Source organism: Falco naumanni, chromosome 3 (assembly GCF_017639655.2).
Source record: "Falco naumanni isolate bFalNau1 chromosome 3, bFalNau1.pat, whole genome shotgun sequence".
In the NCBI taxonomy this organism is placed as follows: domain Eukaryota; kingdom Metazoa; phylum Chordata; class Aves; order Falconiformes; family Falconidae; genus Falco; species Falco naumanni.
In genome coordinates this window covers 51086499-51101089 of record NC_054056.1, presented here as the reverse complement: position 1 = coordinate 51101089, position 14591 = coordinate 51086499, and the positions used below count along the sequence as shown (strand labels likewise).

Below are 14591 nucleotides of genomic sequence, written 5' to 3'. Positions count from 1 at the left end.
ATGTGCAGTAATTTCCTAGTAAGTTACTGGCATTTAACCGTGCATTTTTCCAAGGCACAGGACATAAAAGAACTCCTACAATGGCAACTCAGCCTACCACAAGAAAATTTTCACCTTCTAATGAGACAGCAGGGCACATTTTGCCCACTCTTCATATTGAGCGACATAAGGCAGCCCAAGAACCATAACGAGAAAATTCAGATATCCAGGATCCTTCATCACAGTCACAATAAATACTGGTCCCCTATACAAATGAGATACAAAGCTGTACAATACATAATATGGGAATACAATTTTATTGTGTTAATCTGCATATGTATTGGTACAGCTGTTCTGTGAATGCTTCCAAGGAAAATTTTTCCATAACTCTGGCTCTCCCAGCTGCTCCCATTGTGTCCTTTAAGAGAGGATCTCTCACAATTTTTTCCATGGCCTCAGAGAATTGCGTTGGCAGAGGATCACACAAAAATCCTGTAACATTATGCAAGATCGATTCCAAAGGACCGCCTGAATTAACTGCTATAACTGGACATCTCATGTACATTGCTTCCAGAGGAACAATGCCAAAATGTTCATTGCTTGGTGTATAAAGCACACATATAGAGTTACTAAAAAGAGCGATTTTCTGCTCATCTGAGAATGATCTCAAAAAAGTGATGTGGTCGTTAACACTAAGCTTGGCTGCAAGTCTCCTTAGCTCTTCATAGTGCTCCACATTTTCCAGAACTCGTTTATCATAACCACCTGCCATAACCAAGTGAACTTCATTCCACTCATGAGAATCAAGTCTTCCTCGAAGCTCATGCAAAGCTTCGAGAGCCAACATCAGATTCTTTTTTCTCTCGTACCTATTAATGGAAAGAAACAAGAACTTCTTCTTTGGTACCAGGTCAGCTATGTCCGCAGCACATGCTGTATCAAAGCTACTGATGTTGAGCGATGGGTAGAGGACATCTGGGTTTATGTGAGATAAGGACTTAAACGTGTCCTTGAACACACCAGCGGTGAACCTGCTGTTCACAACAATACAGTCTGCCATGCCAGTTGTGTACTCTTCCAGCCAGTCGAGCGGTAATCTGTAGATGCGCTTCAGGAGAGATTCTCTCTTGGTAAGAAGCTGATCAGGAAAGTGACAGTAAAATAAAACCTTCTTACGGGTTCTGGCCAGCCGAAGTACTGGAATGCAAGCAGACACCTAGTGCAACCAGGAGAGCCAAGGGGAGACATCGGTTATTTGTGTCCGCGCCCACCGGTGCACGCATGTGCTCCCACAGCCGTGCCCTGCAGGCCAAGCGCCTTCTCCCTCTCGCCTCCACCCCCGCACCGCGCCGCACCCCCGCCCCGGGCGCCTGGCTGCGGCCCCCAAGTTCCTCCCGCCCTGCCTCGGCCTGCGAGGCCGCCGACCCCGGGGCTTCCCCCCCGCGGCCCACCGCAGGGCAGAGCCAGAGGGGAGCCCAAGCGGCAGCGCCTCCCCCCCCCCCCCCCAGCCGCGCCCGCTCCCGCCCCGGGCCGCACCTGGTCGCAGACGAAGACGTCGGCCGGCTCGCCGCTGAGCAGCAGGACGTACAGCGCCACGAAGGCCATGCGCAGGGCGGCGCACAGCGCCTGCCCGCGGCCCCACAGGCTGCGCGGCAGCCACCCGCCGGCCCTGCGCACCGCCAGCCCCCGCGTCTCCGCGAAGCAGCGCGCAGCGTCGTAGTGCGCCGTCCAGATCTGCACCCGGCAGCCCCGCGCCTGCAGCGCCAGCGCCGCGTCCACCACCAGCCGCTCCGCGCCGCCCAGCCCCAGGTCCGGGTGCAGGAACAGCACGGACGGGCCCTCGCCGGCCGCCGCCATGGCCGCTGCGGGGGGACCGCGGGACCGCCCGCCGGCCACGTCCCGGGCAGCAGCGCGCAGGCGCGGCCCGACGGCCGCCGCGGGACACGTCAGCCTTGCCGCCGGGCCTTCCCTGCCGCCCCGCCGCCGGGCGGCCCCAGCGCTGCCCGGCGCCTCGGCCGGGGCCGTCCCCGCTCGGCCGCCCCGTCCCGGCCGCTGGTGGGAGAGCGGGCGAGGCCCAGCCGCCGATCGGCGTCGGTCCGCCGGGAGAGCGGCCGCTGAGGCGGGGGGCGAGGGACGGGGCGCCGGCGCCGCTCAGGCACCGTCCCGGGCAGCCGCCAGGCGCCGGGCGGTGCGGCGGGGGGCGGGGCCTGCTGCGGGCGGGGACGTGGCCGGAGCGGCCGGAGCGGAGCGTCTGTGAGGCCGTGCCGACCCGCCGAGCCAGCGCCGCCGCCGCTATGGTGAGGCTCTGCCGGCGGCTGGCGCTGGCCGAGGCGCCCCCTCTCCGCGGCCGTGTCCGCCGCCTCTCACCCTCTCCCGCTTCTCTCCCCGCAGCCCGGGCCCAACCCCAGCGCCACGAGCGTCGGCTCCTCCGGCCGCTCGCCCAGCAAGGCCGTGGCTCCCCGCGCGGCCGGCTCCACCGTCCGGCAGAGGTAGGTGGCCTGGCAGGGGGGCAGCCCTCTCTCCTCGGCCCTTCGTGCCTGGTGGCCGGGCAGCCCTGAGGCCGAGCGCTGTGCGGGCGGGGGCTCCGCGGGGCCGAGCCGTCGGTCCCTGGAGCCCCGGGCGGCGCTGTGCCAGCCGCCGTGCCCTCTGCCTGGCTCCGCAGCCTCACGCAGGTGTCTTGCTTCTTGCTTGGTGCTAGAAGCTGGCAGGCTGCTGACGTGTTTTGGTCTTTGCTTCGCTCTGTTATCCCTTAAAGGAAGAATGCCAGCTGTGGGACAAGAAGTGCGGGCCGTGCCACTTCCACAGGTACTGGTGGGATGTGGCGATTCTACACGGAGGACTCTCCGGGGCTCAAAGTGTAAGTTGGATATATGGATGGTGGCGGGTATGGCGGGTATCTATTTCATTTCCTTATGTAGTCATCCAGTCTTTGAATTGAGAGGTCAGTGTTGTGGTCGGCATGGGGAAACGTCCTGAATTGATGGCTGCGTAGATAGATTTAAGGTGAAATACTCTATTTGTAAACCTGGAAAGGTAGCTTTTAGAGTTATAGTGGCTTCAAAAAGTCAGGTGCGAGTTATATTTTGTAATTGCCTAGACTTCTTTTAAGTGCTCTTGGAAGACTGCAAGAAATGCCCTTGAAGTTGGGAATGCTTACTTGTCAGAGTGAGTTTAGACATCTGCGCACATGTTTTTGTTCTCTTTAAAATTTTGGGGTTTTTATTAATAGGTGTGTTGTGATCCTGTGCCCTCCCTTCCCTTGAAAACACAACTATTATGCCATACGCTTGCATAATCTCAGGTGTTCTTTTTAGAAGGCTGAAGAGAAATTATTTTAGCTGAGCTTGGAAAGCAAATAGTATTCCAATACCTTGTATGTCTCTGTTTCTGCAAAGTGAATATTCTAAGATTATGGTCAAGTATCTGGTGGTAGTGTCCCTTGTAACTGTAAAGAGAGTCTAAGTTTCTAGTTTTTGGCTATTCATGTACTTTTTGTGTCATTCAGATCAGTTTCGCAAACAGGCTTTGCAGCATAATATTTGGGTAAAAATGATAGAAAGGTGATGTGTTTCAGCTGATGGGTGCATGCTGAGTCATCCTTGAGTGGGAGTCTGCGCTTCTTGTGGAGTTACACGTCATGGCCTCTTGTTCTTACTGGGTTGAAGAGACTCAAGATACTCAGGGATGCCCCTATTGCTTCTTTCTTTTTTCTAGAATCCATTAGTATTTTATTTTGGAGCTTTTTAAGAGGGCTGCTGCTGGCTGGTGATAGTATAGTTGGTGACTGAGTGATTGTTCCAGGGATAGTCCTTCCTCTGAAGTTGCCTGGCTTGTTTTCATTCACGTATGTGCTTGACTCTTCAAAAACTATACTGCAAACCATCTAAGCAGTGGTTTCTGCTACTGCAGGTCTTGCTTTCCCTATTCTGAATCCAGAGAGGAGACAAGGCAAAGAAAAGGAAAAGGCAATGAGTAATAATAGTGTTCTAGAGTAAATCTGTGCAGATAGGCAAGGCATCTATTTTCTGTTGTCTACTAAAGATCAATAAAAAAAAAATAAAACCAGACTGAGAAAAAACAGGTGTTCTACCATAAGGCAGATTATTTTTTTCAATAGGTTTTTGATATAAACTGTCAAAGCAGCTTTACCAATTTCAGTGTTTCCTTGTGAATCCTTTGGTTTCACTTTTGATGTTGAGTAGTCACTCAGTTGTTCTAGAGTTCAATACAAGCAGGTAGGAAGATAGACTTTTCCCTTCTATTTATGTTGCAGCACCTATTTGTGTTGCGAAATGGTGGTTCCCAATTTTAAGATTTTTTTTGAACACCGGGAGTGGTTTTTTTGCAGGCTACCATGGGTAGCTGTATGGTCAGGCTTTTAATGGAAGAAACAAATCTGTAAAAGGGAGTTGGTTTTACACATCACCTGCACACTAGATACAAATTTTTCTGAACCGTGACTTGGGTGCAACTTTCTTGCTTACAGCTTTCCATGTATTTTTCTACACATGTTTTTACCATAGCAACCAATTGTTACGATCTCTATCCTGTTCACTAGGTTTAAAAATGAAAATGGGTTGTAGAGAGCTTATAGTTGCCTCAGTAAAGTGCTGCAGCCAGAGCTGTTTTTAAAAATGGTTGTGATCACTACTGCGTAAAGCAGTGGGAAAGCTTAGCCTGGCAGTGGGGTTTTCTTCGGTGTTTACTCATGTTTAAAACATGAGCTGTTAAAATTACTGGGGAAAAAAATACATAAAACTACCTGAGAACAGGTTATTTCATGCTAGCTATGATCAGGAGAATTCTCCTCTAGATCAAAAGTTTTATGTTTTATATTGTGTGTAATTATACCTCTGATTCTTTAGTATCAGTACTCAACATCAGAAATAATACGTTGAATAAGCAAGTTTGGTTCACCTCAGGAAAGTGCTTTATCTGTAGCACAGGATGGTGCAAAACATATGTCTTCTAAAACAGTATTAGCAAAAGGGAGCTGTGGGGGATCAGGTTGAGAGTGGGATATAATATTTTTCTCTTTAAAACTCAGATTGAGCATCGCATACTTTGACAAGAAGATTAAACCCAAACTAAGTTCGTCTTTCTGTGGCGCTTGGTAGCTGTGGTTCCTCTATCTTGCCTTGAGCTTTCTTGTTCTAAAAGCTATAGGTGGTGTTTCCTGTGGAGCCATGATAGAGAATCAAATTTGTCTTGTGGTATAATATGTGGCCTTACGAAATGAGTATGCACAGTACTGAATCTTTGCAGGTGCCTGAATCTGCTGCTTAATTAAAATACGTGGTGGGTTAGGAAAATTCAGGGGTATGGAGGAGAATTGCAGGGTTTCAGCAAGTTATTTTTGCGACAGGAGGAAATTACATGCACATGTCAGTATTGGAACGCTGATTATTCTGTAGAGGGAACAAAAAAAACCCAAACCAAAAAACACACGAACAGTCTCCCCTATTTATTTCTGTGGTGCTTCTCTCTTTCTCTGTGCCCCTTTGGCAAAGAGTAGCTTACATATTACTACTATTAAAGGCTCAAGTGAATTAAATAGTAATTCAGATACAGTGTAAAGACTTTGTGCACCTGATGTCATGATGATTTATATTACATAGGACATAAAGAACGTATAAAACACTGGGGATTGAGAAGTACGTTCTGTATCCCTTCATAGGAGTCGCTTATGTAGTCACTCTGTGTGCAGACTTTTTTTATTTTGCCTGTTTTTTCATTGGTTTATTTGCTAAATGCTTTCTCTATGTGTCCAGGTTTTCCATACCCAAATATGTCTAAATATGATAGGTAATAATTGAGTTTTAAAACTCAATATAAGATTACTGTTACGAAGTGCATGGACTGTGATCTTACAGAAAAATATGTTAGTAAAGTGTTTCAATCCATTTTCAGTTTCTTTTTTACTTTGTATTCAAGTAGTATTTACCTGCTTATACACAGTAACCTGGAGGGTAATCCAGGCTGGATAACGGGATTCATGGTGTTTCTGCCAATAGCAGGTTGAAAATCAGAAATGCAATTGTATGAAGTGAGTGGTATGAAGCAGTGTTGAGTGTTTGCAGTTGTGTAGTAGTGCACGTAATTGTTGTCTCAGAACAATGTGAAACAGCTGATTTAGGCTCCACATGCACCCTGAGATTAAACTGATTTTTAAAAACAGCACTATATAATTTCTAAACAGTGTATGAAAGTGGGAAGGAAAAAAGTTAATAAGTTTGTTAATTTATACATCTTAGGTAATGATATAATGATGGGGTTAACTTTTACATTCTGTGTATATTTTTCAAGAAAAGAAGTCCTTGTCTCACCTACTGTGAAATAAAACCTCTGAAAAAATAGCCAATGTGAATTTAATGCCAAAATTTTACTAGCCGCTAGAGGACTCTCTTGGTTTTAGTATCTGACTACATCTCTGTTCAGGTGGCTATCTGAGTAGTAAATAATGATGATAATTCTCTGTAGATTGTTTTCACAATGATGAGTAATAATGAACCATGCACTACTTGTAAAAGAAGTGGGGTTTTCGTTATTATATTGTGCTTTATAGTTACTTCACAATTAGGGTGTGTAGAACTATCTTTAAAAACATTGGGGCAGCAGCAGTTTTTCATAGGGATGCCTATTTCATTTCTGTGTACTGTAAGGTATTTCTGTGGGAATGGAATAAAAGTGTATACTTGGTTAAGAACCGGTAAGTTCACTTGTCTGATAATGTCTGAACTTTGGACAAAGCAGACTTGCTTATGTTAATGCATTTTTTTCTTTATTTTTAGTGGCCCTGTTCCAGTTTTGGTCATGAGTCTTCTTTTTATTGCTTCTGTGTTTATGCTGCACATCTGGGGTAAATATACTCGTTCATAGGCTCAGCTGCGAACTTAAAGCATACGTCTTGGACCAAAAATATGGTGGATCCTGGTTGTTCTTGGAGAAAGACTAGGGAAGCTTCCCATCACCTGTTGAAGTCTCTTCAACTTTGGCTCTAATATCAAATGAATTTCTCAGTTCGCTATTTGGGCGGGTTTAAAGTCTGTCATGGGTCATTTTATATTTGTATCTGTACACTTAGAATACAGGTATTGCAATAAAAGTTCTATATGGAAATAGAAACAGACTTAACTGTGTTTTTTCCTCTTATTCCAGCATACCACAACTAAAACATTATACTTGTGGTTTTCATATATAACCGTATTTCTGAGTAAATGCCATTTGATAGTTCAAACCAGATGCTTCTATACTGTACACTGTTACATAATCTTATGCCAGAAGATCTTTGTTTGCGAATGGGAAAGGCAAAATCAGATGCTCAAACATGTGAAGGTAACAGACATGTTTATTGAAATAAAACAGGTGCGCTAGATGAGCTGGTCATGTTCTTCTGTTAATTCCAGAAAAATAGCTCCATTTTTTTCCTAAATGCAAGTTAAACTTTACTCAGTGCTCACTATACATAGAAGTGTATAAATATGCCTGTTCTTCAAACACTGCTTGAGAAAAAACATGAACTGTACGCAGTGGGTTTTAAAAAGAATTGCATTACTGTCAAAGACATTTTTCGTCTGCAGGTCCAGACTTTCAAGGAGACTTGGTCAGGAAAATGGGATGGGAGGGCTGGAAACGCAATGGCTGCATTTTAAATAACAGAGCATGCAAACAGGCTGGGATACAGATAAGTGGCTCTTCATATAACCGCTCCAGTTTCCCTGGGCAGTGTTTCTTTTGAACAGTCAGACAGTTCTTTTTTTAAAGGTACATACATACTGTGCATTAGCATTTCAGCTGTTTCTAACTGCTGATGTGGGTTTGAAATTCAGATAACCAAATCAGGCCTTTTCATACAGTTGTATGGAATTATTTTAGCCTGTTGTTGATGTTATGATTCCTGTTTGAATATCTGCTTGTAATAGGAAAACAATATTCTTGGCTATATAACTTTGATACAAGTGTTGACTGCTGACATGTAGAAGCAGCCTTTCTTAGGTACAACCTTCCTGTAAAGAAATTCTCAAAAGTAGCATTACTTCTGAAAATAAGAAGCTGTTCAGAACAAAAACAAGAGTAAGGAATGTGGTCTTGGGGCTATAAGGATAATTGCATTGAGCTGTGCTTATGCCATAGTGCCCAGTGTAAATGTAGAGGGAAAGACAGAAGACTTGGAGCAGAAACTGAAAATTGTCTTACAAAGTGTAATGGTAGGAGGGTTGTGTTTTCAGAGGATTGAAAGTTGAGCAGGGAGTTCTGGTAACTCAAAGGTAGTGGGGTAGCAGAATACACTGAAGCGGTGGAAACTGAGCCAAATAAATCATGTATCAAGGGGAAAAGGATCCACAGATCACACTGCTGTGCATATGGAAGGGAAGTAAAAACATGGGAAAATAAAGGAAATAGGGAGATTAGCTTACTACTGCAAAAGGCTGCAATGAGGGTCTCTTATTTTAAATGCTTTGACTAGGAAGAAAAATCTCTAGTCAGTGATTTCACTTTAAGGCAAGAAAGAAAATTCTAAGAAAAGACCAAATGCCAGTCAGTTGTTTTACTGATTAGGTGGATGGGCTGCGCTGCTCGCTTAATTTGTGGTACTCAAAGGGAAAGGATTAATGCATAACAGTAATATCTGAATAGGTAATTGTTGTGTTAAAGGGGAATGGAGTAATTTAGCAGGAAATAACACTCCCCTCCCTGCCTTCCAACTCTGTCATCACAGTAATGTTAACTTTACTCCTGATGATACAGTCTTCTAACACAGCAGGAAAAAATTTCTTCTAAACACTTCTGGTCTCTAAAAGCTGTTTTGCCACATAAAATAATTCCATTTTTAAAGCCTTTCATATTTTATGTCTGGTATCTTGCTGGTTCTAAAGACCAAAATCGGCTACAAATTCAGAAAAGGGGACAGAGGGAAGGCTTACTGCTCTACAGGCTATATTAAGTTCAACTGAGTATAAACATGTTGACTGTTTTGACAATGCTGTCCTTGATTGAGTATTTTGTTTTCTAGAATGGCCTGTATCATAGATTTTTTGCATCCACCATCAAAGAATCTAGTGTCTAGTTTTGCACAAGTTAATTCCCACCCCTTCTTAGCTTTATATTTTGGAAGTGTGAGCTTTCCTATGGCTAAAAAAACGAAAAATGTTGCTGCTTTAATTCATGAAAGAAGCGATACTGTAGTTGGATGCAGCTAGCTGAAACATTCATAGCATTGTTTGATATTCCTTGTACATAATAAAAAGGTTTCTCTGTTGTATGTTTTCAATTTGTGATCTGTTTAATGATTAGCATAAGCATTAGATACTCATGCTCAAATTTTTAGCATTTTGTGTACAAGAGCTGTAGTGGATTCTTGCAATTGATGTTTATCAAAACTTCAGATCCACAGCAGTACAGGTAAAGGAATGCAGGTTGCAAAGACTTAGAAGTTTGGCTAATAACGAACATGAAATTCTGTTTGGCCGGGGTGAATAAATTATGGCTATGCCGATAAACAGTAGCTAATCTGTAATATAGAAAACTAGTCTTTCAGTAACAGGTGGAAGAGAAGAAAGGATGGTCATTTGCAAAGCTTCATATTGGACAACTAGGAATTAGTAAGACATTGGATTTTTATGCCTACTTTTATGTGATTGCAATACAAGTTTGGCTGAGCTGACTGTTAGAAATTGTAAATACCTTTATAGTTTCCTTAGGTGCTAAAGAAGACTTTAGGTCCACAAAGATCTTTACTTTGTCTCCTTAACAATAAAGGTTCAGGAAATCTGGAAGAACTTATATTTCCATAGAAGATATGATAAAATACTAGGATGTTTTATTCTTGACTCAAAAAAAAATATTTGCAACCTCAGGCTTCATTATTCCTGAAGTGAAGAAGGGGTTTTATAAGGAAATGGTTCTATTGTATGTGAGTACATCTGTGTCGCTTAAGCTTTTGCTCCCTCCCCAGCATTAGATCTCGGTATGTGACCCAGTAACAGAGGAGTAGAAGCTGAAAGGCGCTCATCTTGAGGGTTGGGTGGAATATACCTGGTGGAAGAGGGAGACTGTAGAAGTTCTCTCTGAGCAAAAGACTCTCACTTAATGCCTAGGGAGCACAGGGGGAGAGCTAGACTTCCTAAAGGCCTTTATGACAGGAAAAGCTTTAGTCTTTGCTCTTGCACCTTTTTGCACACTGAAGTCAGTCACCCATAAGGTATGGATCTATTAAGTATGTGGGCTTCATTAGTTCTGATGTTTCAGAACTACCTTTTACTTTTGCTGTCTGTGTAGCAGCCAGCTCTACTACTACACAGAAACAATCTTTTTTTCTTCTTCCCCGCCCCCTCCTTCTATGCTTCATTATTTACTGGTGTCCATTTGGTTGCGTCCAGGCCTACCTTTCTTGTAGTGTGCACAAAGCATGTAAACTCCTCCCATCTTTTGCTGTCATGTCATGATAAATACCGTGCCTCTGGTAACCACAGTATTTCTCATTCTTGAAGGGACCAAGGGGAAGGGTAGTTGTTCAAGTGCCTATTTCATGACTGTCCCATATATGCACAGCTCTCTTGCAGCAAACGGATATGTTATTTTTTTCTTTTCTCACACCAGACTCTGAAATTACCCTTCAATGAGAAACTGTCAGCTTTCTAATGTCTCGTCTGTCGCCTGTTTCTTAAGCTCTCTGAGACTATCAGACATAACACAAACTAGTGTAAGCTCTCTTAAGCACTGTTCATGGTAACTTACAATGCCTTTATTATAGGCATATATATATATATGTATCTGTAAAGATGCATACATGCATGTATGTATGGTCACTTACCAGTTTAGAAATGCAAAAGGATCTGTGTCTGAAAATGTAAGATGGTATGCCCTTATTAGACTGCACTGTGACAGCAGTGCAAAGAAGCAAACAGAACAGCTTGTGTTCTCTTGCTCAGCTGTGTTAGCTAGCTAGAGATGAGCGGATGCTATACTGATCATGTAGCGAAAGCTAAATGATTTTATAAACATATTAATGGATTCTGTGAGGGGCTTGGTAGATTTTTTTTTATATATATACATTTTTTGTCTGGAAAAAGAGGTGCATCTTGTTTCTTCAAAGGCTAACTTCTTGTATGCTTCCAGCTTTGATAATAAGGCTGCATTGATGTCCTTATATTAGCTGTTTATATAAATGTGTTTTATAGAAGGCTGTTTTGTAGACTTGGAATTGTTAGTAATATAATAAGAGTATTAATTATTCTTAACTTGGGATGTGAGGTATAAGAGGGAGTGTCTACCTTTTGGCTTTTTTTTTTTTTTTAATTGGGGCAAAATTGTATAGCATTTGTGATTTCTACTTTAATTTCAGAAGTTGGTAAAAAGAAGTGCAGGCAAAGCAAGAGGAGGTGTGAAGTTACTGAGTACACTTCATCCCTGAACATGTATCGTGACCTCTTCTTCCTTCTATATTCTAGTTGTTTCTTTTTCTTTGGAGGCTGCCGACCATACTGAATTCTGCCATGTAGTAGGATAATGCTCTGATGCAGAGGCATGGCAGGTAGTAACAATAGTGAATGGAACAGACCCATTTTATTTATGACAAAAACCAAGTTCAGATGCGGACCACCACCGATTTGATACCTTTATCTCACATTCAGCTACAGGTTGCAAATAATTACTCTTGTTTCTTATTTTGAAGGAGTTTTCATACAGCTGCCTTCCAGAATAGTGTGTGCGGTTTTTTGACCACCTAGAAATGGAGGAACCCATTGAAGTTACTCTATCATTTCATAAAACAGAACTAAGCAAAACTTATAATGCACTGCCTCCTCCAAAGAGATGTCAGTCTTAATGTTAACAAAATTAAATTCTAGCTAGTTGTGCGATTATTTTTTTTTTTTAGTTCAAGCATTTATCACTGTGTGAATGTACTGACCTGTTGTCCTCCTATGTGCTACAGAGAGAGATCAAATATATTTACAAATGCTGCAGAGGTAAGACATTATCTCAGTGAAATGCTTCCAGAAATCAGAGCTAAATTTACAGCCAGTATGCTACAGTTTCAGAGAGGCTACCTCCCCAGCATCTATTAATTGTCAAACACCATTCCGTGAGACCTTCTTCCAGTTTATTAGCTACTATTCTGATTGTCTTTCTGATAAGGTGATATGAAAAGAACCTAAAGCAATGTTGCCTTACACTCCCAAGACTAGCTGGTAAGCAGCGTTACTCCTTTCCTGAATAGAAGTACCATGCAATTAAGAGTACAGTATATGTTGCAATCAGTGGAGGAGAGCATATGTGCTCTCACCTGAGGAAGACATCTGTGAGGGGAAAAAAACCTTACAGCATGATACAAACTGCTGAGAAGTTTGCGAAGGACCAAACTACTGTAATTCAGCATGAATCTGAACCTGATGCAGTTGTGGGGCTTGGTAGACCTCGCTAATTTTGATTTTGTTCCATTGTTGTTTCCACGCTTCTTTCTGAAAAGCTGCTTTTTTTTTTTTTTTTTTTTTTTTAACGACCTTTTATGGCATTTGGGAATGATTTAACAAACAAACAAACAAAACTTTACAGAAGGTTGAAAATGCATGCATGGAGGAACTCACAGTGGTGAATAGTAAGTAGAATTAGAGCCTTTCTCCCCTCTGTTCCAACTGGAATTAAATAATACTAATATCCCTGTTGTCTGCATGCAGAATTACCTAATGATAGAGTTGCCTTCACTGAATGAAAGAGTTTGTGGAGTGAGATTATCTCTGTGCTTCTGAACAGTGAAAGAACCTCACAACATCTGTGGGAAAAAGAAAGATGTTTTTGCTAGTTCTGCTTGCAAGAATATTTTCCACCTCGAGCTGAAGTTGTTTCTAACCGCTCTCTGCCCCGTGGCAAACGGAAGAACAGAGGAGCATCAGATAGGGCCTCTTGTCTCAGACCACTGCATAAAGGTTGACCACTCTGAGGGAGAAAATTTTCAGTAAAATGACTTCTTGCAGCAAACTTTGTATCTGTTTTCAGGCGGTTGTGTCTGTGGCAGTGTAGCTTCTCTGAAAAGGCATCTGTGTTCTGCAGAAAGCACAGAGGCCTTTTATTTGACCTGGTGTCCAAGCAAGGTGGTTCACCTGCAGCTGTTCCTTCCTGATCTTTAAGGAACACTTCTACTTCATCCAGTCATAGCTCTCCCCACTTTTTCCTGGCTTTTCTTAAGCATGAATAGCTTGATGAACTCCTTTTCTCTGTGCCAACAACACAGAAATCTTGCCTGTCTGAGTTGAGACTTAACTTTGTATTAGCTAACTTCGGATTTCCGCAATGTAGCTGCTAATAGTTGTGCACCTTTTGTAGTCACTGGTGACAAACCTGCATTTCTAGGGTTTAGTTCTGGAACCTGTTACAGTGTCAGGTGAAAAGGTGCTGTGTAGGTGCCTGGTGCTCCAGGCTGTTGGAGTACTGTGCACAGCAGCAACTCAGAGTAGTTGGAGCATTTGTCAACATTGTAGGTGCCAGATTCAGATTAAATCCAGCCCTGCATCCCAGCCGCTGCCAACAGAGCTACTACTCATCTTTAACTTCATTTTGGTGATAAAATAATCTGTGAGTGTACAATGATGAGGAAACCCAAAAACCTCATGAGATCATACTTGTCAGGTCACAGTCATCAACAAAGGCTTTCCAAAGAGCAAAAATTTTAACAGTACTAATTTTAGTGCTTTTACTGTTTCCTTTCTAAGCTTGCTCTTTTGCTGTAAACCTGAAATAAATACCCAGGAATTATACTTATGATAAAATTCAAATTGCTTAGAAAAACAGACTCTCCGTGTACTTAAGGTAAGGAATGAGCTATAAAACAGTGTGCTTCCTCCAAAAGATTGCCTTTGTAATATTTTGGGGTTTTGTTTGTTTGGTTTTGGTTTGTTTTTTTTTTTTTTTAAATGTTTGCAGCATTACAGAGACCAGGAACAAGAATATATTTGGTTGAAGTTGCAGGCACTGGGCAGATCGTGGCAGAGTATTTGGTATGTGTGGTCTTAACGCTATAATGCTGTCAAAGCTAGGTTCCTGACAAAATGGTGATTCTACACTTTTGAGATATGCCACAAGTGAATTATAGAAAGGTTGCTTCAGATGGTACTTGTACCTGATGATATCAGAAAGTTTTTAGAAATGTGTGTTGGGAGCTTAAGACGCAACCTTGGCATTCTGAAATGTTGGAGTATTTTGAACCTCTCACAGCTTTTCTTAGTATGTCATGTGATGCTTTCACGTTTTCACAGACCAGTGAAACAAGTACCATACCATAATGCTTTGGAATGTATCTGTAGCTTACCTGTGGGGTGGACTTCTGCCCAAATAGCAGAGGTAGGTGAGCAGAGCGCAGGTACTAGAGGTGGCTGTGCATGGAAAGGGTAGGCAGTGCAGCTTGGGCTCGGTGGGCTGGCCACCCTGTCGGATGGAAGGAGGAAGAAGTTGCATGACGGAAGCAGAAATCACTGCTCCACCTCCTCCATACTCCAGTGACAGCAGAGATGCTGTGTATGCTTTTTTTGTCAGCAGACTTCAGCAAATGTATCCAGCACACCTCGAGGACAAATCCACGTAGTTCTGTTCTAGAAGCTTGGCACTGGTTTCTTCTG

General features: G+C 43.0%; 2 protein-coding genes across 2 annotated transcripts; one reads left to right on the top strand and one right to left on the bottom strand.

The window, feature by feature from the left end:
* Window positions 1–277: 277 nt before the first annotated feature.
* On the bottom strand, window positions 278–1896 carry ALG2 (ALG2 alpha-1,3/1,6-mannosyltransferase). Its single transcript, XM_040586827.1, has 2 exons — window positions 1516–1896; window positions 278–1195 (listed from the first exon to the last, which is right to left on the bottom strand). Exons 1-2 carry the CDS (start codon window positions 1834–1836, stop codon window positions 296–298), a joined length of 1221 nt encoding a protein of 406 aa, XP_040442761.1. The 5' UTR covers window positions 1837–1896; the 3' UTR covers window positions 278–295.
* Window positions 1897–2142: 246 nt separating this feature from the next.
* Window positions 2143–7104, top strand: SEC61B (SEC61 translocon subunit beta). The gene is made up of 4 exons (XM_040586828.1): window positions 2143–2276; window positions 2371–2468; window positions 2735–2836; window positions 6771–7104. Exons 1-4 carry the CDS (start codon window positions 2274–2276, stop codon window positions 6856–6858), a joined length of 291 nt encoding a protein of 96 aa, XP_040442762.1. The 5' UTR covers window positions 2143–2273; the 3' UTR covers window positions 6859–7104.
* Window positions 7105–14591: the final 7487 nt, after the last annotated feature.

Bases quoted from the DNA above. Each gene is read 5' to 3' on its own strand.
- ALG2 (XM_040586827.1), bottom strand. From the start codon at position 1,836: ATGGCGGCGGCCGGCGAGGGCCCGTCCGTGCTGTTCCTGCACCCGGAC. The intron at 1,196-1,515 runs GTGCGGCCCGGG...TGGTTGCACTAG, and splicing joins ACGTCTTCGTCTGCGACCAG to GTGTCTGCTTGCATTCCAGT.
- SEC61B (XM_040586828.1), top strand. The intron at 2,469-2,734 runs GTAGGTGGCCTG...TATCCCTTAAAG, and splicing joins GGCTCCACCGTCCGGCAGAG to GAAGAATGCCAGCTGTGGGA. The intron at 2,837-6,770 runs GTAAGTTGGATA...CTTTATTTTTAG, and splicing joins GACTCTCCGGGGCTCAAAGT to TGGCCCTGTTCCAGTTTTGG.